The following is a 20158-nucleotide window of genomic DNA, read 5'->3' as shown; positions in this document are numbered from 1 at the left end:
CTGTGAGGATTAATCCTTATGATAATTCATTAAAATTCTTATTAAAATACTTTGTGACAGATGCTCAATATTGCAGTGGTCTTGGACAAGATACCGTACTCCAGTTTATCCCTGATTTGTCTATCAGATTATGCATGTATGATAGTTAAAGTAGAAAAGCACTATATAAGTACTAGTTGGCATTGTGTGCCTGTTAGCATTTAACTTGACACTACATTACATACAGTTGCCAACTTGACACTTAAAGTTTTGCTAATTACCGAGTAATTAGCAAAACCTTAAGGTTTTAAGCTGATCTCACACATGCACTGCAGCCCAGAACTTTTCTAGATATTTCCTTGCACAGAGCTGCCTGCTTCAATACAAATGCCACACTCAATTAATCTGACATTAAACGTATTTTAACCTGCCAGCTTCCTAGTAGAAAGTCCATGTGCTGTTCACTTGCTGTGAGTTGTGCCCATGTGAGAAGGTAGGGCCGGTATGTTGTGTGGGTGTTGTGTGTCCCGCCCCCTGCATGCCCTACCTAACTAGTTTTCAGTAGTGATAACAGAGTTCATACAGTCTCCTTGTTGTGTGCTGCGTATCTATGAGAACAATGTTGGTTCACTATCCTGACTTGATTATTCTGACATTGTTTGGAGTTCATAGGTGAAAACTGCCAGGACCAAGATAATCCCAGATGCAGGTCAGAGACCAGGACAGGATTACAGCTGTTACATAGTGTCTTATTGATCAGGGCAGATGTAAGGCAGTGTCTTATGGTGCTTATTCCTTTCAATAATAAATGGGAATCAATGAGTAGTTATAACCTGGTTGGACACACAGGGGAAGTGGGGAGCCGAAGCCAAGGGATCCATAGCAACAGGTTGTTTAGGGTGGCCTCCAGAAGAAGTAATCACCAAGAGACTAGAGTAGCAGAGCATACAACATGGCGTCGTGGTGGAGTTGAGAACAGAGTTGTGTTCAATGTTGTGTAATGTTCAAAAGACTTTTGTCACATTTACAATAAGTGCATCTCCTTTTCCCCCCGTTGCAGAGGCAGACTTTGTGGGTTCGGTTCTCGTGAGGGAGAGTGTGGGCAGCAGTACTGGCGATGACGACAAGATCTATTTCTTCTTCACTGAAATAAGCCAGCAACAGACACCAACTTACAGCCACAGCCGGGTGGCACGAGTTGCTCGGGTTTGTAAGGTGAGTGCAGATTGAAAGAGATGCGTGAGATATTTTTCATGTGGGAGTGAAAGATTGCGTCAGGCTAACTTGAGTGAAGGTTTAGCTTATGATAGAAGAGAGGGCTGTAATAGATGAGGGGCTGGATAAAGAATAAATTTGGAACAAGGCCTCAGTGTAATTAGAAGAGCAGACTGTGTAGCTGATGAATTGGTTACAGAGGCAGTGTAACTCAGAGTGAGACGGGTGGATGGCTACAGGTAAGACATAGACTATTTAGCATCGTCTGCTGCCTGTATCAATAAAGTTTTAGATTTCCTGCTGCCTGGTAAAGTATCAAGAATGACATGAGCCAGCTGTACTGTTCTAACCTTGTTTTCTCCTTTGGCGCCTTAAAATTGAGTCAGCTCGCAAGTTCTCTCCTTGAAAGCAGGGCAAAGTATTCATCCTAATAGCAGTGCCTTGTGGCTACATGTGTGACACTAGCAATTTGCCTCAGGCTGAATACATTTTAAGGTTAAAATCAAAAAGCCAAATGGTCCCATTATTTGGATTTTCCAAAAGACCCGCAGCCTCGAGTGAAGCTTTTTATATAGTGAATGGGTGTTGAGTTGTCTCCGTGTATGTGTGGCTGTCACATCCAATTAGAAGCTTACTCCACTGTGAGTGCTTTCAACCTGCTGAGGATAAACACACACGCATACACACAAATCTGTAAATTACAGTCTTACCTATGGGAAGCTACAACCTTATTGAATATATCGTTATTGCTTTCCCTTGCCATCTGTTGTGCTCATCAGGAGCTTCATATCCTTTCGTGTGCCACCTTGAGTGGTGTTCAGTCTATTTTTCTTTTATCTCACATCCACCCCCCCCCCCCCCCCCCCCCCCCCCCCCCCCCGTTCTCCCTCCTGTTTTTCTCCTTCCTCCTCACCTGTCATCCTACAGGAAGACCGCGGAGGCCATTTAACTCTCCAGAAACGGTGGACGTCCTTCCTCAAGACTCGGTTGACTTGTTCTCTTCCCGAGTACGATTTCCACTTCAACATGCTGCGCAGCGTGTTCGCTCTGCCTGGCCAAACGCCGCAGGACATGCTTTTCTACGGCATCTTTGGCCCTGAGTGGTGAGTGCGAATTTGTATGTTGCCAAGATTGCTGATCGACAGGGTCTTTGAGGATGCAAATGCAAATGAGTGAGATGGAGATGAAAGGCAGCAATCGATGCGCTGAGACAATCAAAGACAACGTGAAGGGACAGGATGAAAGACAGAAGGAATTTCTTTATCCAGGCGATGTGAAAAGAAGCTGATTGCAGAAGTTTAACAGCAGTTTAAGGAAAGAGTTGTACTCAAAATTTAACAAGTGACACTAAATCTATTTGTAATACTGCACATGGTTGGGATACTGCTCCTCACTGGCTCTCCTTTCTCTTACCTCAGGTCCGACTACACTTCTCTAAAACCACTTACTTCTCTCCTCCTTCTCTTTTATTCGTCCCAGACAGATATAACTTTTAATCAGCTTCATACCATCTCTTTCAGCGTTCGTCTCCCCCTCCCTCCCCGCCCCACGCTTTCATCCCATTTATCTTTTTCTATCATTTCATCGAGGTGACGCACTGATCTATTGTACTTCTACTGCTGTCACTATGGAAACCCTGGGTTTACTGCTGTTATTGTTCGTGGCTCGCGCTCTGGTCTTTCTCATTGTGTGAGTTGATGTCTTTAGGAAAAACGTGAAGGCGTCTGCAGTGTGTCGGTTCACTCTGTCTGAAGTCCAAGAAGCCTTTCAAGGACCGTACATGGAGAACCAGGACTCTGGTTCTAAGTGGAAGGAATACACTGGAAAGATCCCCGACCCGCGACCTGGAACGGTAAATGCACACACTGGCCAATGAATCCCTTAAACATACTATGCAGCACACAAATAACGTCTCCCTAACAGAGAGCAGATGAAACCGATGCAAAGCGAAGATTCATAAAGAGAGGACAGGAATAGATGAAGGGAAAATAATTGAGAAAATGAGTGGCGGCCTCAAGGATGAAGCTCAAAACACAACCAGCTTATGTCACTGAAAACCATTTCCATGGCGATTAACTGAAGCTCGCAGCTTGGGTGATAATGGCTTAGTGCAGCAGCCAGGGCCGTGTCATCTTTAGCAGGAGCAGACATCATCCACTGCAGTGTCACTTAACACTTTGTGGGACTTAATTTTAACTTTGCTATTAAATGGAAAGGAGAAACGGTCAAGCGTTTTAACTTGGGAGCGTGAAAGCCTCTTAGAGGAGTTGGCTGAAATGATTTGAAAGGAACAAAGAGAGGAGGAAAGTCGTTCCCTTAGTCAGGTACAGAGGAAGCTGATTCACCCGCATGTCAGCACAAGCCAGCTGCTGAACCCATGCAGGCTCATTGTAGTCAAAGTAAAAAAGTCACATTTTCCCCAGACACAGTGTTTCACATTCTCACATTTTCGTCTTGATCCCGATTTTCCCACTAAACCATCTCTAAGCTCTCTGACACCCTCTCTGCCTTCCAGTGTTGGCCTCTATTACAAATCAGTCAAAAATACCGCTGTTCAGCCCACATCATGCCTTCCTACTTGCTCATCATCTCTTCTCTTGTTGTGCTCTTTGCCTTATTTTCCTGCAGTGTATAACTGATGCTCTGAGGGCCAGGAACATGAACTTCTCCACTTCCCTGCCTGATGATGTTCTGAATTTTGTCAGGAGGCATCCTCTGATGTCCAAGCAGGTCGAGCCTAAGGACCGACGCCCCCTTTTGTTTAGGAGGACCACAGACTACACACACATGGGTGTACACACGGCCCAGGGATTAGATGGAAAAACTTACCATGTATTGTACATGGGCACAGGTGTGTATGAATTCAGATCAGGTATTAACTTTGCAGCCAGTTAATAATTATTTTTTCTGAATTGTTGTCAAAATAAATGTGTGATAACCAGTGTTGGGGAGTAACGGAATACATGTACCGCCGTTACGTATTTAAAATACTAAATATGAGTAACTGTATTCCGTTACAGTTACCGTTTAAAAAGGTGGTATTTAGAATACAGTTACTTTGTTGAAATAAATGGATTACACGGCGGTACTTCCCTGTTTCATATTGTGGCGGGTCAGGCCTGTTTAGGTTTTGTTTGACAGCTACGTTCTGTTGTTCCAGGCGGCAGCGTTACAATTGCCATGGTTACAGAGTGACGCTCTCTCTGCGTGTTTCCTGGGTGAGAGAGCGCCTGTTGTTGTTATGCTAAGCTAATAGGCAGAATGCTACCGGTATAGCTCTAAAGAATGTAGCATCATAGGCAGTGTAGTCCGTGCTGCAGGGAGAATGGACTGCCATACCCGTTATGTGTCTGTGAGCGAGGGAGGGAGAAAAAGGAAGAGTACGAGCTGTCATCGAGCAAAAACGGGAGCTGGAAGCATGTAAATATAATAATAACCACTGCAGCCAAGAAGAGTGCCTGACGAGCCCAGTTGTAAGTAAGCTATTAAGACTCGACTGTACGCTGTGTTCGTGTTTTCCTCCAAAAACGATAAGTTCCGCTGGAGCAGCCTTTCAACGCCTCTCTCTGTCTCTCGCTAGCAAAGTTGACCCAGACAACAGAGTTAAGCTAGTTTTCGGCTACGAGCTGACACAGAACCCACCGTATTAGCCAGAGGTCCCTTTACTACGTACTACGGTTCGGAGCCGCGGACCTTCAGTAACAGTAATAAATCACAGCAATAGTACATTCATGTAGTTGTAAACAGCATGATAATATATTAAGTAATCCAAAGTATTTAGAATACGTTACTCTCATTGAGTAACGTAACGGAATACGTTACAGAATACATTTTGGGGCATGTATTCTGTATTCTGTAATGGAATACATTTTAAAAGTAACCTTCCCAACACTGGTGATAACTTAAGCTTAGCTTGGTGTAAAAACTGAAAACACAAAGCTTGCCTTGTTCCAGAGGTGATGAGGTCCTTGTGGCTTACAGGGAGGTTCAAGACCCTTGCTGTCACTGGAACCAGTCCACCTACATATCATTTTAGACTTCCTGTAATTCTTGTTCAACCAGCTTTTCATTTGTTTCACAAGAAACAAGCAAAAATAACAAGTCATCCTGTCAGTGGTTTTTCAAGCACTGAGCAAGCAGCTCATATGGGAAATATAAGCAACATTTCAGTGGAATGAAAAAAAGAGCACTTAAATCTGTACTCAGCGGCTTTAAGGTTGAGCACTGATTCTTGAACACAGTCTTGTGTCATCCTGGTCCACTGCCAACTGGATGTTGCAATTCTACTTGCATGTAACTACATTGTTTCAGTTTGCGAAACATTCTGATGTGGTCAAAAGTCCTCCTTCTCCTGCCTCTCCCTAGCACAATTCTAGCACACTACAGCAAATTAATTTTATCTGTTCATATATATTTTTTTAGCCTTTTAGACATTAAAAACTGTATTACAGCACATAATTTTTATGCTGATGTTAATGCCAGAGGATGTTTTGAATGCTGATGCTCTTGATTCAGCAGAGCACTGACAACTGTCACCAGCTGTGCATGGCCACACTCAGCGAACCAGCTCTGTAGCTTTACATGGTCTTCCATTTCTTGGCTGAGTTGCTTTGGTAATAACTGCTTATAGCTGATCATGAAATATCTAGGGGTAAATACATTTCACACACTGATTGTAAAGGCAGACTGCGTGGCTAACTGCTTAATTTTCAATACCTGCAGCAATGGGACTCAAAACACTTGAATTCAAAGATTAAGAGCCTGTGTGACCCAAAATGATTTTGTTTACCTGTATTCTAGCACTTGTGTCTGATAGGCATGCACATTTCATTCAGCTTGTATTACAGTGCGTTTTGTGTTATGTATAGTGCTTTATTTCTAATGATTCCCCTTTGTGTCACCCAGATGAAGGCTGGTTACACAAAGCCGTAGACATCAAAGGTCAGCTTCACATTATTGAGGAGCTTCAGCTGTTTGAAGAGCCACAGCCTGTTAACAATCTACTGATATCTGACAAACAGGTAGTGACCGATGCACAGACAGCCACATTTATTAGATCCAATTTCTGCTTTAAACAAAGTCATCTGTGTCCTACGTGTCCTATACAATATATGACTCTTGTTTCTCCCTCAGTGGAGTGTGTACGTGGGCTCTCCATCAGGCGTGGTTCAGCTGCCACTCTCTAGCTGTGGTAGATACACTTCCTGCTATGATTGCATCTTTGCCAGGGACCCGCACTGTGCCTGGAACGGAGCAGAGTGCGTGGACGTCATGATGCAAGCAGACAGGTCAGTTTGAAAGGTTGTGTGTGTGTGGTTAGATCAGGTGATTAAAGTGCCCTTTTGTACGTTTGATTTGAGTGAAGTTAAAGTATCAGCGTGTCCTGTCACACTCTCACACTGTTGTGTAATTCAGTGCTGGCAGACAGCAGATGGTTGTGATTGTAAACATAGCCTGTGTACTTTAGGTGTCCTGATTATTCAGGAAAGATACGCTTCCTCTCTAGAAAGCAGATATCGAAGCAATAAATAGCTGACATTCTTATGTTAAGGTGACTGTTTATTCCTTGTACTGATGTACCTATTGTGATGATTTATCTCTCTTCACAGATCCACATTAATCCAGGATATCCAGCATGGCACCAAGGGATGTGAGAACACACAAGGCGGTACGCAGAAATCTCATCTGCTCCTCAGTGCTGCTGTTCCAAAAAAAAAAAAGAAAAAGAAAAAAACGTAACGCTTGAAAGGGAGATTAAAAATAGAGAATGCATGGAAGGACTCGAAAGATGCATAGTTGTCATCAGATGGCATGAAGGCCTCTTTGAAAGTTGATTATGCGCACTGTGTTGGCAAAATCCTCTCCTCCCTTCTTTAATCACATTTTTGCCATCTCTGGAGAGAAATCTGTTTGATATTCAAGGCAGGCGAAGTCCTTCTCTCACTCCTCAATTTCAATCTGATAAAGTGTAGCTTCTTCTATCCCCCTCACTCCCTTGCTCTGTGCAAGGTAATGTGAGGGCAGGAATTAAAAGATTTGTAATTGGAGTTCATGCCTCAATAACTTTGGATGGCCTTTGATAAATGCAGTAGATGTAATACAATGAACATATATATAAAACGTGTCTGTGGCTGATTTGTGGGTTTTCTTGTGAAATCTGTGTTTCAGCACGTGGGCTTGCTTGTGTTTTTCAGATGTTGTTCACCGGAACCGCTCGGTGCGGGTCGGTGATGACGTGCTGCTGCAGTGCGAGCTCAGCTCCAATCTGGCGACGCCCCTCTGGATGCTGGACGGCAGACAGGTGCAGGGGTATGACCTCAACTCTGGTTTTAGAACCGGCACAGATGGCCTGCTGATCATCAATGCCCGGCAGGACCAAAGCGGCTTGTACACCTGCTACGGCGTTGAAAACAGTGTAAAGGTTGCAATAGTTACCTACAATGTCACCATCCGGTTGGACCTGCACCCTCCACCGCCCGTTGATCCAACTCATGGCTTTACCACCGTCAGAGGCCCCAGTGAGCATCCCCAGACAGAGAGGGGCAAGCCACCATTGCTGAGCCCTCTTCTCCCACACTCAGATCTGCTCTCCCCCAGGAACATGAAGGCCATCTACCTCTCCCTCATCACTATCCTCGGAGGCCTGTGCGTGGTTCTCACAGTGGTTCTTATCTATGTGGGCTTCTGTTTGCGAGTAGGCCAAAGAGGAAAGTACTCAATACGGGCTGCGGCTGCGGCCCACCAGAGTGGTAAGAAGCACCACAGGAACAGGAAACAGCACAGAAACTCCACCACCATGGAGCTGAAGACCATCTCGAGTCACTGTAATGGCAACGGCATTTGTAACGGAGGTTCAAATATGCACAACGGCAACATCCAGGACGGAGGCTTACTACAGATTGTCCCTGGCGAGGGTCACACTTCACCCAGTAATGAACCTCCTCCCCCAGCACCGCCTCTCCCTCCCACACCTCAACTTACCTCGCCTGGGTGTGACTTTTCCAACGGGCTGTCGGCAACGCTGCCTAGTGTCCTGAGGAGGATACATGGGAACAGCTATGTGCTCCTGAGACAGAGCGACTCTGAAAATATGTCACCACCTGGTTATTCCTTTGCTGAGGAGCTCAACAAGATCTTAGAGAAGAGGAAACACACTCAGCTGCTGCCCAGGCCGGATGAGAGCTCGGTGTAGACAGATGTAGCTTCCCCTATAGTGGGCGTACTGCTAAGTGTTCTTAGCTGGTGCCTGTCACGTGACTCATTATTGTTGTGGTCTAAAGCAGTGAAAGGGTCAGAAATGAGACATTCCTATTTTTGAACTGCTTGTCAAACTGAATTCCCCAATTTCCCAATGCGCGACAAATGAGAAGATAAATTCCAGTGAAGGGGCCGAGCATGAAACAACAAAAAAGAGCAATCTACCTCACCTCAAAACGGCCCATAAGAACAAGTGCAGTCAGTCCCCAGTCTGATCTGAGTGTCATGTCTGAGCCCTCTGATCCACAGAGCACAAAGCGGGATGCACAGGCTCCAACAAGTCAAATTGAGCCACACTGGAATATGAATACATGTGAAGAGTCGATTCAGACCGGAAAGCAGCTAGCCAGAGTTCGTTTGTGCACAGATGGCCTATGCATTTTTAAAAACATGAAGGGAGAGAGGGGAGGGAATGTGGTGCGCAATGTTTTTGCTTTTAACTAATTGCAATAACCAACACGAATTATTTTACAGTAATATAGGACCGGATGGCACATAACATTTACACCAGCCATCAATTGGTGAACTAATCATTATTTAATATTAACCCTGCTTAACTAAGTATTTCTTTATTTACTGATTTATATAATTACTAAACAAGTAATGCACCACTTTTAGCAGATAATTATCATATTAATCATTTATATGTATTGTTTAAATTGCAGACAAATTAATTTGTGTTAATTTGTTCATAATCCAGGTGATGCTGTTAATGCATCATAAATGGTTAAAACATGAAGCAGTGTGTTAGCCTTTAATACTCCAGTTTAATTAATATCTAATAATTCCTACAAGTAGCCATTAGAGTCCACATTACATGCAAAATTCATGAGGGATTAAACTTATTAAACCCTTAGATGAAAATGTATTAAATAGTGATTATTTCACCAAGTACTGATGGACATCCCAAGATAATATGTGACAGTATTATAATTATTTTAGTGCACTTTAAATGCTAGTAATTTTAAAGTCATTGTTGTTAACTCTGCAACCAGCCAGCCAGAGGAAGTTTTTTTTCTTTCCCCCCTTGTCAGTGTGATGAGTTGCAACTGTGCAGACCTCAGCTGTGTCTGCTGGACCTTCTCTGACACAGTGGGTCAGGAGAAAAACACTGACTGAGCCTGAATCCACCGCTGAGTGACTCCCTGCATGAGACCGTCACACAGAATGACAGACTGCGGGAAACAGAGTTCGCCAAGAGCGTTCCAAGGTTAATCGTCTTTATATTGCACTGATACATCTTCTACACAGGCTGTTAGCCAAACAGGTACTTAAGGCTATGGATCAGAGAGATAAACACCCCTCATTCTTTATATTTTGTTTTCAAGGAGCCAGACTTTGTTGTAATTGTTTATAAGTGGTTTTTGAGGAATAGTTCTGAAGGTCTTCAAAGATTTTCTTTGGGCATTGGCTGCTTTTTTCACTCTTTCAGTCCAGTCCTTATACATTTTCAAAGGAATGCTTTTATGTTTGTTTATGTTTGGTTCGTCCCTTGAATTTGGTGTCTTTTTTATCAGTTATAGGTCACTGTTGTCTACACATAACAGATAACTTAGTAAAAACACATTTGTCTCCATTTCTTTACTTGAATCTATGAAAAATGCCAAAACACACAGCTGACAGGTGTAAATAGTAGTTTTACACCAGCAAGGTAATTCCCAAAGAGCTATTAGCCAAAAGCTTGGTGTATCTTGCCTTGGCGTGCAGTGTGTGCCAGGAAGGGGCACAGTGAGGCTGAGGTATACCAAATTATGCAAGATCTGGACTGGAAATCAGTACCAACAGATTTAAAATCTTTGGTTCAGATCTTGTATAGAGGAGGTCAGAACAGAGGCAGTGTCTACAGCCATCTGTAAACACCGTGGAGTGGAGGCTATGCCATGGCTTGGGGTTGCATTTCAACCCTGGTGTTGGCAAGTTCTGAAGGCAGAAAAGTGGCATCAGATTTTGATCCAAAATCCAACAAAAAGGTTTGAATTTTTTTCCAAAGACCTGGAAAACTATTCTCGAAGACAACTTAAGAAAATTACAGGAAAGTTTGGCTAAGATAGTTTAGGCTTGTCTGAGAATCATGGTGGTAACACCAAATATTGACCTTCAAGCTCATTAATTGTGCAAACTCTGTTTTTGCCCTATATACTTCATTTTCATGGATTCTTGAATGTTTCAATAAACCGCTGCACCCATTTCCCTAGCAAAGTTCAAAGAAATGAGGTTTGGCTCAGGACTTTTGCACAGTAGTGGACACACAGTTTCTACCCACCTGTATGCTCGAACAGCGTACCAATTAGATCAGCTTGGTTATTAATAATTTGTGGAGGAATGTAAGCTCACAAATTTCCGATTGAAAACATATGCTGTAAACTCATTCACAGCTGCATTGTCTTATCTCGAACAAATTACACTCTGACAGAATAATTCATTTATGGTAATAATCCAGCCATGCAGGAAATTAAAACAAATTTCTCTTACATCAGTGATTAATGTTTAGACTCATTTGGCCATTATGTTGCTCAGTCTCACTCTTAGTCCTTTTTATTTTCCTAATCCATCTTCTCTTGCTGCATCTTCAGCTCCCATGCCTGAGCGCAGTATTAATTAAACAGTCTACTTATGACGAGGATGGAGAAACTGAGTGAGAAGTCTCCCCGGACATTTACATTATGTAACGCTCTCAGGTTTCTAATTATTTTTCTTATACCCCTGGGCATGGGGTGTGGTTTTCCATTTAATTGCTGTACGTCAAGAGTAGAAAAGCAAAAATAACTCGAATGTAAACAACATCATGATAAACACGAGTGACGAGCATGTAAAGTCGTACGTGTGATTGAACCTAACACGGCTGTGATGTCAGGATGCCAGCGTAGCTGTGGCTTGAGCTCGGCTTTCCAGTCAGCGTCAGTGATCAAAGACAAAAGGAGAAGAATGTATCTTGAACACTTCACACATTAAAAGCCTTCATTAAAACCATTTGACCTCGATTCAAAGCACAACACAAGGTGAACACAACTACAGGGGTTTGATGTGATTTGCAGTTTTATTCGCTGCAGTGGAAACGCTGAATATTTTTTGCCTTCTCTCTCGTTTGTAGGTGTGATGAGCGCAGGTCAGTTTGAAGCCCACTTAATTTCATTCCTGAGGATACCATCTCTCAACCAGTGTCAGATGGCAAAACTGGCTGCAAAGATATTCTTTAATGAGCACTGAAATCAAAATTTCTGTCGTTAGTGGACAGTGGAGCCTGAAGCAAGGCTGGATAAGGGCTACAGCATAAAAGTCTCTGCCCCAAGCAGCAACAACTGGAAAGGAAATTGTTGGCTCCCGTGTCTTACCGAGCAGCATTTCTTCTTCAGAAAGCAGCTGCGTGTGTGTTTATGTGTGCGCAGAGTGCCCTTCCCTCCTTTTCATGTAATAACCTTTTTTTCCCCTCACTTGCTGCATGAATTGTTTCAACACTGTTTCTCTTTAAGTAAAGGACAAAGAAAACTCATTTTACTATTAATCGAAAGTGCCAAGTTTGTTGTTTTGTGCGCCTACTTTATCCCTCAAAGAAGCTGCATATTTATTTTGTAATTTTGTACATTGTATGTTTTGGAATTTACTGTCGATGTTTTGTGTCAAAGTGCCACTTGTTAAACAAATGCCTAACAAAAAGGAGGATCACACTTTGCCTGTGTTGCACAAAATGTAATAAATAGAAGCACGGTAGACAAACAATAAGCATGCAGAAGCCGTACCAGCACCACAGAAGTGAGTATTTATAACCTACTAAGGGAAATGAAAATGCAGCAAATTATATATAAACCTCACAATATTCCTAATGTCTTAATTAGGGATCGTTAAGCTTTTTTTGTCACTGTAATTGTTTTGTTCTCTGTTTGCATGCTTGTGCACACAGCAAATCCAATTCTTTTATTAAGCTAACACAAAGAATTAAAAGGGACGTGGGTTCCTTCACATTTCAGTCATGATGAATTTGAATAAAACTTTCTACTTCAAAGACTTCTTCATTTTTGATTTTGCAGATACAAAGGTAGATGAAAGAAATCCTATCCTTGTCAAAGCTTTTTTTATATGTAAGAGGAGAGAGAGAGAGCGAACTATGTAAGCCTGCAAATATTGTCAGTGAGGCATCTGCTTTGTAACTGGAAGCAGGCCTGAGTTCCTGCAGCAAGCGCAGACTGGTACGGAAAATTTTGCTGTGAGGTTGATGCCCGAGGACTGGTTCGGAGCCAGCAGGACAGTGCTGTTGATCAAAACCAACTGCATGATGTCCGTCCTGTGTCCTGAAAAGGCATTAAAAGACAACGTCCAATGTTGGAGCTTGTATTAACGAGCTGCAGGTCTTACATTCATGATGCACCTTTTGAATTTACTCAATCCGAAATGCCACAGTGCAGAACTACCCTCCTCCCCTCCCAAACAGATTTCTCCATCATCCATAAGACCTATTCCTTCATTCCTAGGATTGAGAGGACAACACCCAGTTTTCACACAATGCATTTATTGTAACACATTACCAACAGCAAAACAAGACACCCATAAATAGGACAGCCGTGTCGTACGCTCACACAAACACACCTATGGAGGATTTGTAAGAGTGCCAGGTACCTGCAGTGTGTACAGCTTGATGTGTGATTAACAAACTGTCATGGTTAGTGTGTTACTTGCGTAATGCTCCCGTGGATAATCAGTGTCAACAGGAGGAGCCTGTTCTCTCAAGTGGCACATTGGAATGAGTAGTGTAAAATTTACAGGTTAATTTCAAAGGGCCCGCTCTGAAATGTGGATATCACAAAGTGGTTTTATGTTAAACGACAGAAGTGCACTTAGTGCAGCTTTTTGTGTTTGACGGAATTTACACATTATCAATACTCCCACATGGAGACATTTAGGATAAAGGGCTGCACCAAAAGGAGCAGGAAAAAATGTGGTAATTTCATCATACCTTTTTCAGTTTTATCTTCTCTACTAGTAGCTAGAGAAGAGTGCTTTGATAGACAGTGTGATGGGTGCAAGCCATTACTTTTCTAGACTACACACTTTGAAGCCTAAACATTAGTGTTTTGGCTGATGTAATGCCAGGTAAACTAAAAATTACCTTTACTGGAAAAGAGTAGTACAAATTATAATGGTTATAATGACAGAAAATGCTCAGTTAGTCCAGTTAGCAGCATGTTCCAATGTTTGGCACTTTAGAAGCCACCATTCTCGTCTTTTGAAAAAAACAAAACAAAAAAACCCCAACCCAATAATAAATAAATTATAATAAATAAATTATAATAAATAAATTCTATCTATCTATCTATCTATCTATCTATCTATCTATCTATCTATCTATCTATGTAAAACTATAATTGAAGGAGAGGCTTATCTACGGTGGCCCTGAGAGGCCAAACGGATTGCAACTTAAGAGAACACCAGGAATAAGAAAACGCTGCAAAAGCACACAAAACACAACGGAAATAGGAAAAAACAAAACAGAAAAAGGAAAAACTACAACGGAAACAGGAAAAACGAAAACAGCGTATATTTTGGTTCCTGCAACTGGTCCGTCTGGTTATTGTCTCCCCAGAAACACTTCCCTTGTGCTTTTGGAAATCTGTTTTTCCTATTTCCTATTGTCGTTTTTCCTATTCTGTTTTGTTCCCCCCCAGTCAGTTGCAGTCAGTTTGGCCTCTCATGGCCAACGTTATTCAGCTAATGTTGGTACTAGCTAGAAAAGTTGGTTATCAAGCCAACACAGAAGTGCCTTAAATCTGCATTTTAAAAAAAAAAAAAATGTCCTTAATGTCATTATCGTCTGAGCATTTTCAGAGAAACATGAAAATATACAAAAAAAGTTTTTCTCTAGCAAACGGGGGTTTATCACATCCAATATGACGGACAAATTGCAAGGAATGTGTGTATGATGTCACGTGAGAAACCTTGAAAGATGACGTGAACTCTCAATTGCTCGTTTTGGATCACACCCTATGAAAGCTGTGATAAACTCCAGCGCCCCCGCAGAATCTGATGAGGATAATTGGAAGACGATGGATGGATCTTCTTCCGTGTTTGAATGATGAAAATTATTTAAGCCTGTGAAGTCTGACTGCCTGGTAAGGTTACATTTTGTGGAGATCCTTCGGTCAGACTTAATCCACTCAGTCCTGTATGCATGTGTATAGTCCTCTCTATTGCCCTCTGTCTGTGCTACTTTTGCTAGTTTGCTGCAGCTTACTTTTGCATTCCCTCTCTTTATACACCTGACAGAAACACTGAAATCGCTTTATAAGCAACATAATTAAAACAAACAGTACCGTAGACATACAGACTATGACTGACATGGCCCTTGTTGGTTAGATTTGAACTGTGTTGTTGTTCAAACTCACTCATCTGTTTGTGCTCTGTGTAAAGTACTTACTCCCCTAGAAATAACCTGACAGGTGACTTAATCTGAGATTAAAACAACAATTCTATTCATAGACTCGATTTGCTTCTCAGGGGAAAATGATTTCCACAGATCTTTCTCCTTTCTGGTGAATCAAAGCTGTACATATTTGATAAATATCATCCAAGCAGAGACAGATGAAAGGGATTTCAGTGACACATGAGGATAAAAAATAGATTTTAGCTTGCAGACATCAATCTTTCAGTATATCAAGGTAGCCTTCAGAGCAGAATGTGTAGAGAGGTGCATGAATTGTCTAGGTGTGGTTGATAATTCCCTCTCCTCTTGTTCTTCTCTTTTGTTTCCGGTGGCTCTGCTGTCTCTGCTCCCCTTTCTCCTGTTTATTCGTCGCTTTAGACATGAGCAGCCGTGCTTTGTGTTTCTTGAAGAAGTGTGTCACTGAGCCAAGTGAGGAAAGGACAAATAGCTTTTACATGACTGTCTGCTGATTATTACTCACTGTTTTGTAAAGACAGTACAATATAATGATTATAGTGGCTGACACTTTCACCTAACAATCAGAAGATCCCTGGTTTGATCCCAGGAGGAGACACAAATGCGTTTGAAGCTGTACCAGAAAGTGCATCCAGTGTGAAAATCTGCAAAATATGCAGAGCTACCTACTATGGTGACCTCTTGTGACTTTAGGAGAAGCTAAATGTAGCTTTGGCTGAGGTGACTTTAAAGTTTTTCGTCTAAAGGTTCCCCATCAATCCTCGTCATACCTGCTTGACTGTCCATTTGAGGCCTCAGACTGTGATATTGAAAATGTCAGTCACACAGACAGAGGTATGAGAGTTTTGACGGTCAGGATAAATTTAGAGAATCTAGCCACACACACACACACGCACACACACACACACTAAAAGACAGTACAGACTATGCTGCTGAGACTGTCGCAGAGTCATCTTTGACTCCTTCACAGTAGGAGGCATTGTGATGCCGCTCAGAGCATGCTGTTGTTTCTTTGTTCAGCCACTGTATAGCAAATAATGCTCTAAATATCCAGCCTCATAAAAATGTTTCCACTCTGAAGAGGTTGTTTGGATGGCACCATTATAGAAAGCCTGTGTATTAGACTGACAAAAGGAAAAGTGTGACACACTGCACTTTTCTTCCCCAAAACAAACAGATACTGTGCTTGTTCAGGCCAACAAGCAGATCCCTTGCCTCCTCCCGGACCGGTTTGACGCCAGAAAAGCCACGCGTCTCTGCTGTCACACACGTAACACTGGCATATCAATCAGCTCTTTATCTGCTTCCTCCACATGACAGAAACAGAAAGACATGTGCCTGTCAAAAGTCAGAGAGGTTATTTTGCTCTGAATACCCCTTGAGATCATGATAGGAGATTAAATGATTGGTTGAATTATCCAACTGGCCTTTAAAGCCTATTGGTTATGTTGTAATGGGAGGTATGCTGAATAAACCACTGCCGGTGCTTGTTCTGGTTAAAAAGCAGCCAATTTTCTGATTTTTCTTGACAGCTGCCAACAAAATCAATGCAAAGGCAGCTTTTTTCTATTTTTTCTAACAAATTCATCAAAAGATCCCCCAGGGTTCTCTGTTCATGCAGTGGGAATGAAGGAAGTAACAGGAGACTGAAATTTGAGTTGCAGCTGCTACCAGAGAGAGTGCTAAGACACGCCCAGGTGTCCTAGTGACACATCACAATGACTTCTGACACACACACACACACACACACACACACACACACATACACATACATATGTTGAAATGTCTGCTTAAGCTACATTTCCACTGCAGAGAGATGTTTTGATTGCAGCTCGCTCAAGTTTCACCTGAAACTCAGTGAGTAATATGAGCAACACGTGATGCTGTTTATCTTGTTTTCATTATAACAGTTTCAGATTCAAACAAACACAGAGACTTCCTCTCAGGTGTTTATGTGTGATTGTGCTCATGTAAGAGGGGATTCATACACACAGGCAGCTGATATGTCCTGGACAAACGGAAATGAAATGTCTAATCTTTGACCTTTGGACTTTTTGGACTCTGTTGACACTTGGAATTGTTGACAGAGTGTAAACCAGCTCGGCACATGCAGTTAAGGCTATCTGTCTTTGATTTGATATGTAAAGCGCAACCAACAGGAGTGAACACGTGTTTTAAACTGGAGATACATTTTATGGATGTGTAGTCATGATGCCTGGGTCAGTAATCAGTGAGATTTCAGTGTGTGTGTGTGGCTTAGAGCTATGAACCATGTCAGCCTTTGGACTGTGGGCTGGGCTCACGCCATGTGGTGATTCATTCTCACTCATGTGGCGCCATCTAGTGTTTTTCTCTTCTCTCGTATGTCAAATGCACCGAGCGTCGTTTACCACTAGAGGTGGTTGACAGCCTGCTTATAAAGCATACACCTCTGCCAGCACAAACTCTGATATTGTCTACCTTTACAAGTTTAATTGTAGTTTCTGATTGCAGAAGACAGACCTCGTACTTGTCTGAAACGATTAAATCTCTAAAGAAAATGTAACAATCGGTGACACCTTTCATTTTACTGGTTTGTAAAGACTTATACTACTGTAGGTATCACCTCTTTCTATTTGTTTAGTTCAGCATGTAGTGAAAGTTGTAAAAGTCTTTGTTTTAACCCGACTTTATTGCTGAAGTGTGGCAGTTATGTCTGAGGCGATTTCCTCTGATTGTGCCAGTCTGTCATCGTACCAACGCAACTCCACTGGACAGAATGAAACAGGGCTGGCATAATGAATAACAGACTGACCTTGACCTGCCATCAATCCTTCATGTGTGCAAGCGTCCAAACTCATGAATGTGTCACTGAACCAAGGTGGAGCAGAACTCCTGTCAGCTTTGAAGGTGACCATGCCCTCCAACCTTCCTGTGCAAAAACACAATTAACCTTCCCCAGAAGCAGTAAAGAATCAACACAATGTGTTACTGTCCTAGTTTTGTCTCCTGAAACGTTTGCTGTTCGTTTCACATTAGGAATTAGACATTTTCACTGCAGACAAGCAATTTTCTTTACTTATGCAAGGCAGCAGCTAAAGTTTAAACGATATGTATGTGGGCTTTTGTGTGGCCACAAGTGACGACTAGGGTATGACATTGAACATTTTATGACATTAAAATGTAATGGTTCAGACTCTTTGTTTATTATATAACCATCTCAATAAGGTAATACAAAAAAAGTTAGGACGCTGTGTAAAATATAAATAAAACCAGAATGCAATAATTTGATCAATTAAAATCATACTTTGTTGACAACAGAACACAGAAAACACAAGATGCTCTTTTTATACCCAATCATGTTACTGACCTGTGGAAAATTAACCGAGCTAGTTGCAAAATGTTCTTCCCGCTGTTTCTTTTTAGCACCACTTACTTTTCCAGTCTTTTGTTGCCTCCGTGTTGACTTTTTTTGTTCTATTGTAAATTAAAATATGAGATTTGCAAATCATTGTATTCTGTTTTTTTTAAAGCTTAAATAAAAGCGTCCCAACTTTTTCTGTGCATGACTGTACAATATATTGTAAAAAAACCAAGAACAAACAAACAATAAATTTGAATTTGTAATGAACTACAGCTAAAACTACAGTTTTCCTTTAAAACATAGTGAATCAGAAAAAATACTCAAGGAGCTAAAAATGACACAACGTAAGTAAATCTACTTTCTGTGTTTTCTCCACTAAGAAGTAAAATTAGTGAACTAAACTAAGAAAAAGGAAGGAGTGTTGTAGACAAATGAATGTGCAGTGTTGCACAGCCACAGCCACACCATGCTAAGAGGAGGCAAGTTGGACTGGTCGCTGGTTAACTAACCAGATCGCTCTCTTGTTGAACAGTGGGCGCCCTCCATTCATAAAAACAGTCTTACTGCCTGAATATAAAATCTCTTTCACGCTGGTGTGAGTGCAGCCCTAATGAGTAAGACTAGATACAGACTGAAGTTGTGTCGGGGTCCTGACTCTTGTTTCACTGAGTGTGAAACACAATCAACAGCAGGAGGGAAAAGGCAATTTCAGGCTTCAGCGACGAGAACACTTGTCTGTATTTCAGTGTCATTCTCGTTTAGGGTGGATGGAGAAATCAGACGCAGTGTGTGTCTGCGTGCTCATGGGTCTCATTTCTGCTGACTTACACCATTTCCTCCCTCTTTCCATCATATTGTGCGGCCATTTATTGGAAGACACGTGTTGCCAGCGCTGTCTAAACACTGTCAAATTATTTCACTGGAGCAATCTTTGCCCCTGACAGTCACTGTCTCTTTGTATAACGCTGATGGCGGGTAGCAAGCACACTGACCTAATAGTCAGTGGGTAGTCTGATAGTCTTGTGGTACAGTCACATTAAATCACAAATATTCATTCATTTACTTTATTCTTTGCAGCAGCATAAATTTTTTTATGTTAACTTGAGAATGAACATGTATTGCACCATTTAACCGATAAACAGAAAAGCTATACAAATATTTTTCACAATGCATTTCTACAATAATAATTTTGTTTCATTATTTAAGTTTCTAACAGGACATTTTGTCCACTCAGAAAATTTCTGTTTCAGTCTTATTTACCCTGAATCAAAACTGAAGCCACTCTCTCACCTTACCCCATTTACATTCCCTTGTATTCACAAAGATCACATTTTGCCACTAGGAGGAGTGCTAAAAAGTCAAAACTATTAATGTCTTCCTAAGAGCTTTATATAAAGCTGCTAAGAGAAAATCTTGGTAAAAAATCTAAAGCTTAGAGATGGCCAGGTTTGACTCCATCAGCTGTGAATGACATGTCTTTAGATGGTGGGAGGAAGCCGGAGTACCCGGAGGGAACCCACGCAAACTCCACACAGAAAGACCCCGACCTGATGATGGAATTGAACTCAGGACCTTCTTGCTGTGCGGCAACAGTGCTAACCACCGTGCCGCCTCACTTATTCAGTCTTGTTTTTTAATTGTACTGTCATAAACTTTAACATTTAACATGCTGACTGCAACACTCAGAATCTTTAGAGGTCTCACGGCCTGATCTCGGGGGTGAATTTGCTGCAACGTTCACTCCTGGAAGAATAGTAGCGTTGTGTCAACTCACACCTGAATGCTCCAGATGGGCAAATTGCCAAAACTTCAGCTTTTTAAGAGGTGCTCACATTTTCTTGATGTTTAATTAATCAAATGATTTCTATTATGAGCACCTGGCTGCTACTTACCCCTTTAATTCCTATTGCACAGTCTTGATAAACCCTTGTCACAGTGTTTGAATACACCTACCACACTTAAACCTGCATGTTGGT

At 41.9% G+C, this 20158-nt stretch overlaps 1 protein-coding gene across 5 annotated transcripts in view; it reads left to right on the top strand.

Annotated features, from left to right (window-relative positions):
• Positions 1-12451, top strand: part of LOC146505427 (semaphorin-4G-like) — a 29032-nt gene extending 16581 nt beyond the window's left edge. For 2 of the 5 annotated variants that reach the window (XM_085182798.1, XM_085182799.1), the window contains exons 8-15: positions 1040-1194; positions 2122-2297; positions 2902-3046; positions 3823-4045; positions 6100-6215; positions 6328-6482; positions 6804-6862; positions 7389-12451. In XM_085182798.1, coding sequence (XP_085038924.1) covers positions 1040-1194; positions 2122-2297; positions 2902-3046; positions 3823-4045; positions 6100-6215; positions 6328-6482; positions 6804-6862; positions 7389-8386 — 2027 coding nt within the window. In that variant the 3' untranslated portion in view covers positions 8387-12451. The remainder of the gene's footprint in view (positions 1-1039; positions 1195-2121; positions 2298-2901; positions 3047-3822; positions 4046-6099; positions 6216-6327; positions 6483-6803; positions 6863-7388) is intronic. The other 3 variants (XR_014877590.1, XR_014877591.1, XR_014877589.1) reach the window with 3 other exon arrangements.
• Positions 12452-20158: the final 7707 nt, after the last annotated feature.

Source organism: Neolamprologus multifasciatus, chromosome 13, assembly GCF_963576455.1.
Source record: "Neolamprologus multifasciatus chromosome 13, fNeoMul1.2, whole genome shotgun sequence".
Classification (NCBI taxonomy): Eukaryota; Metazoa; Chordata; class Actinopteri; order Cichliformes; family Cichlidae; genus Neolamprologus; species Neolamprologus multifasciatus.
Note: the sequence above shows the minus strand (reverse complement) of the source record. Positions and strands in the feature narration are given on the sequence as shown.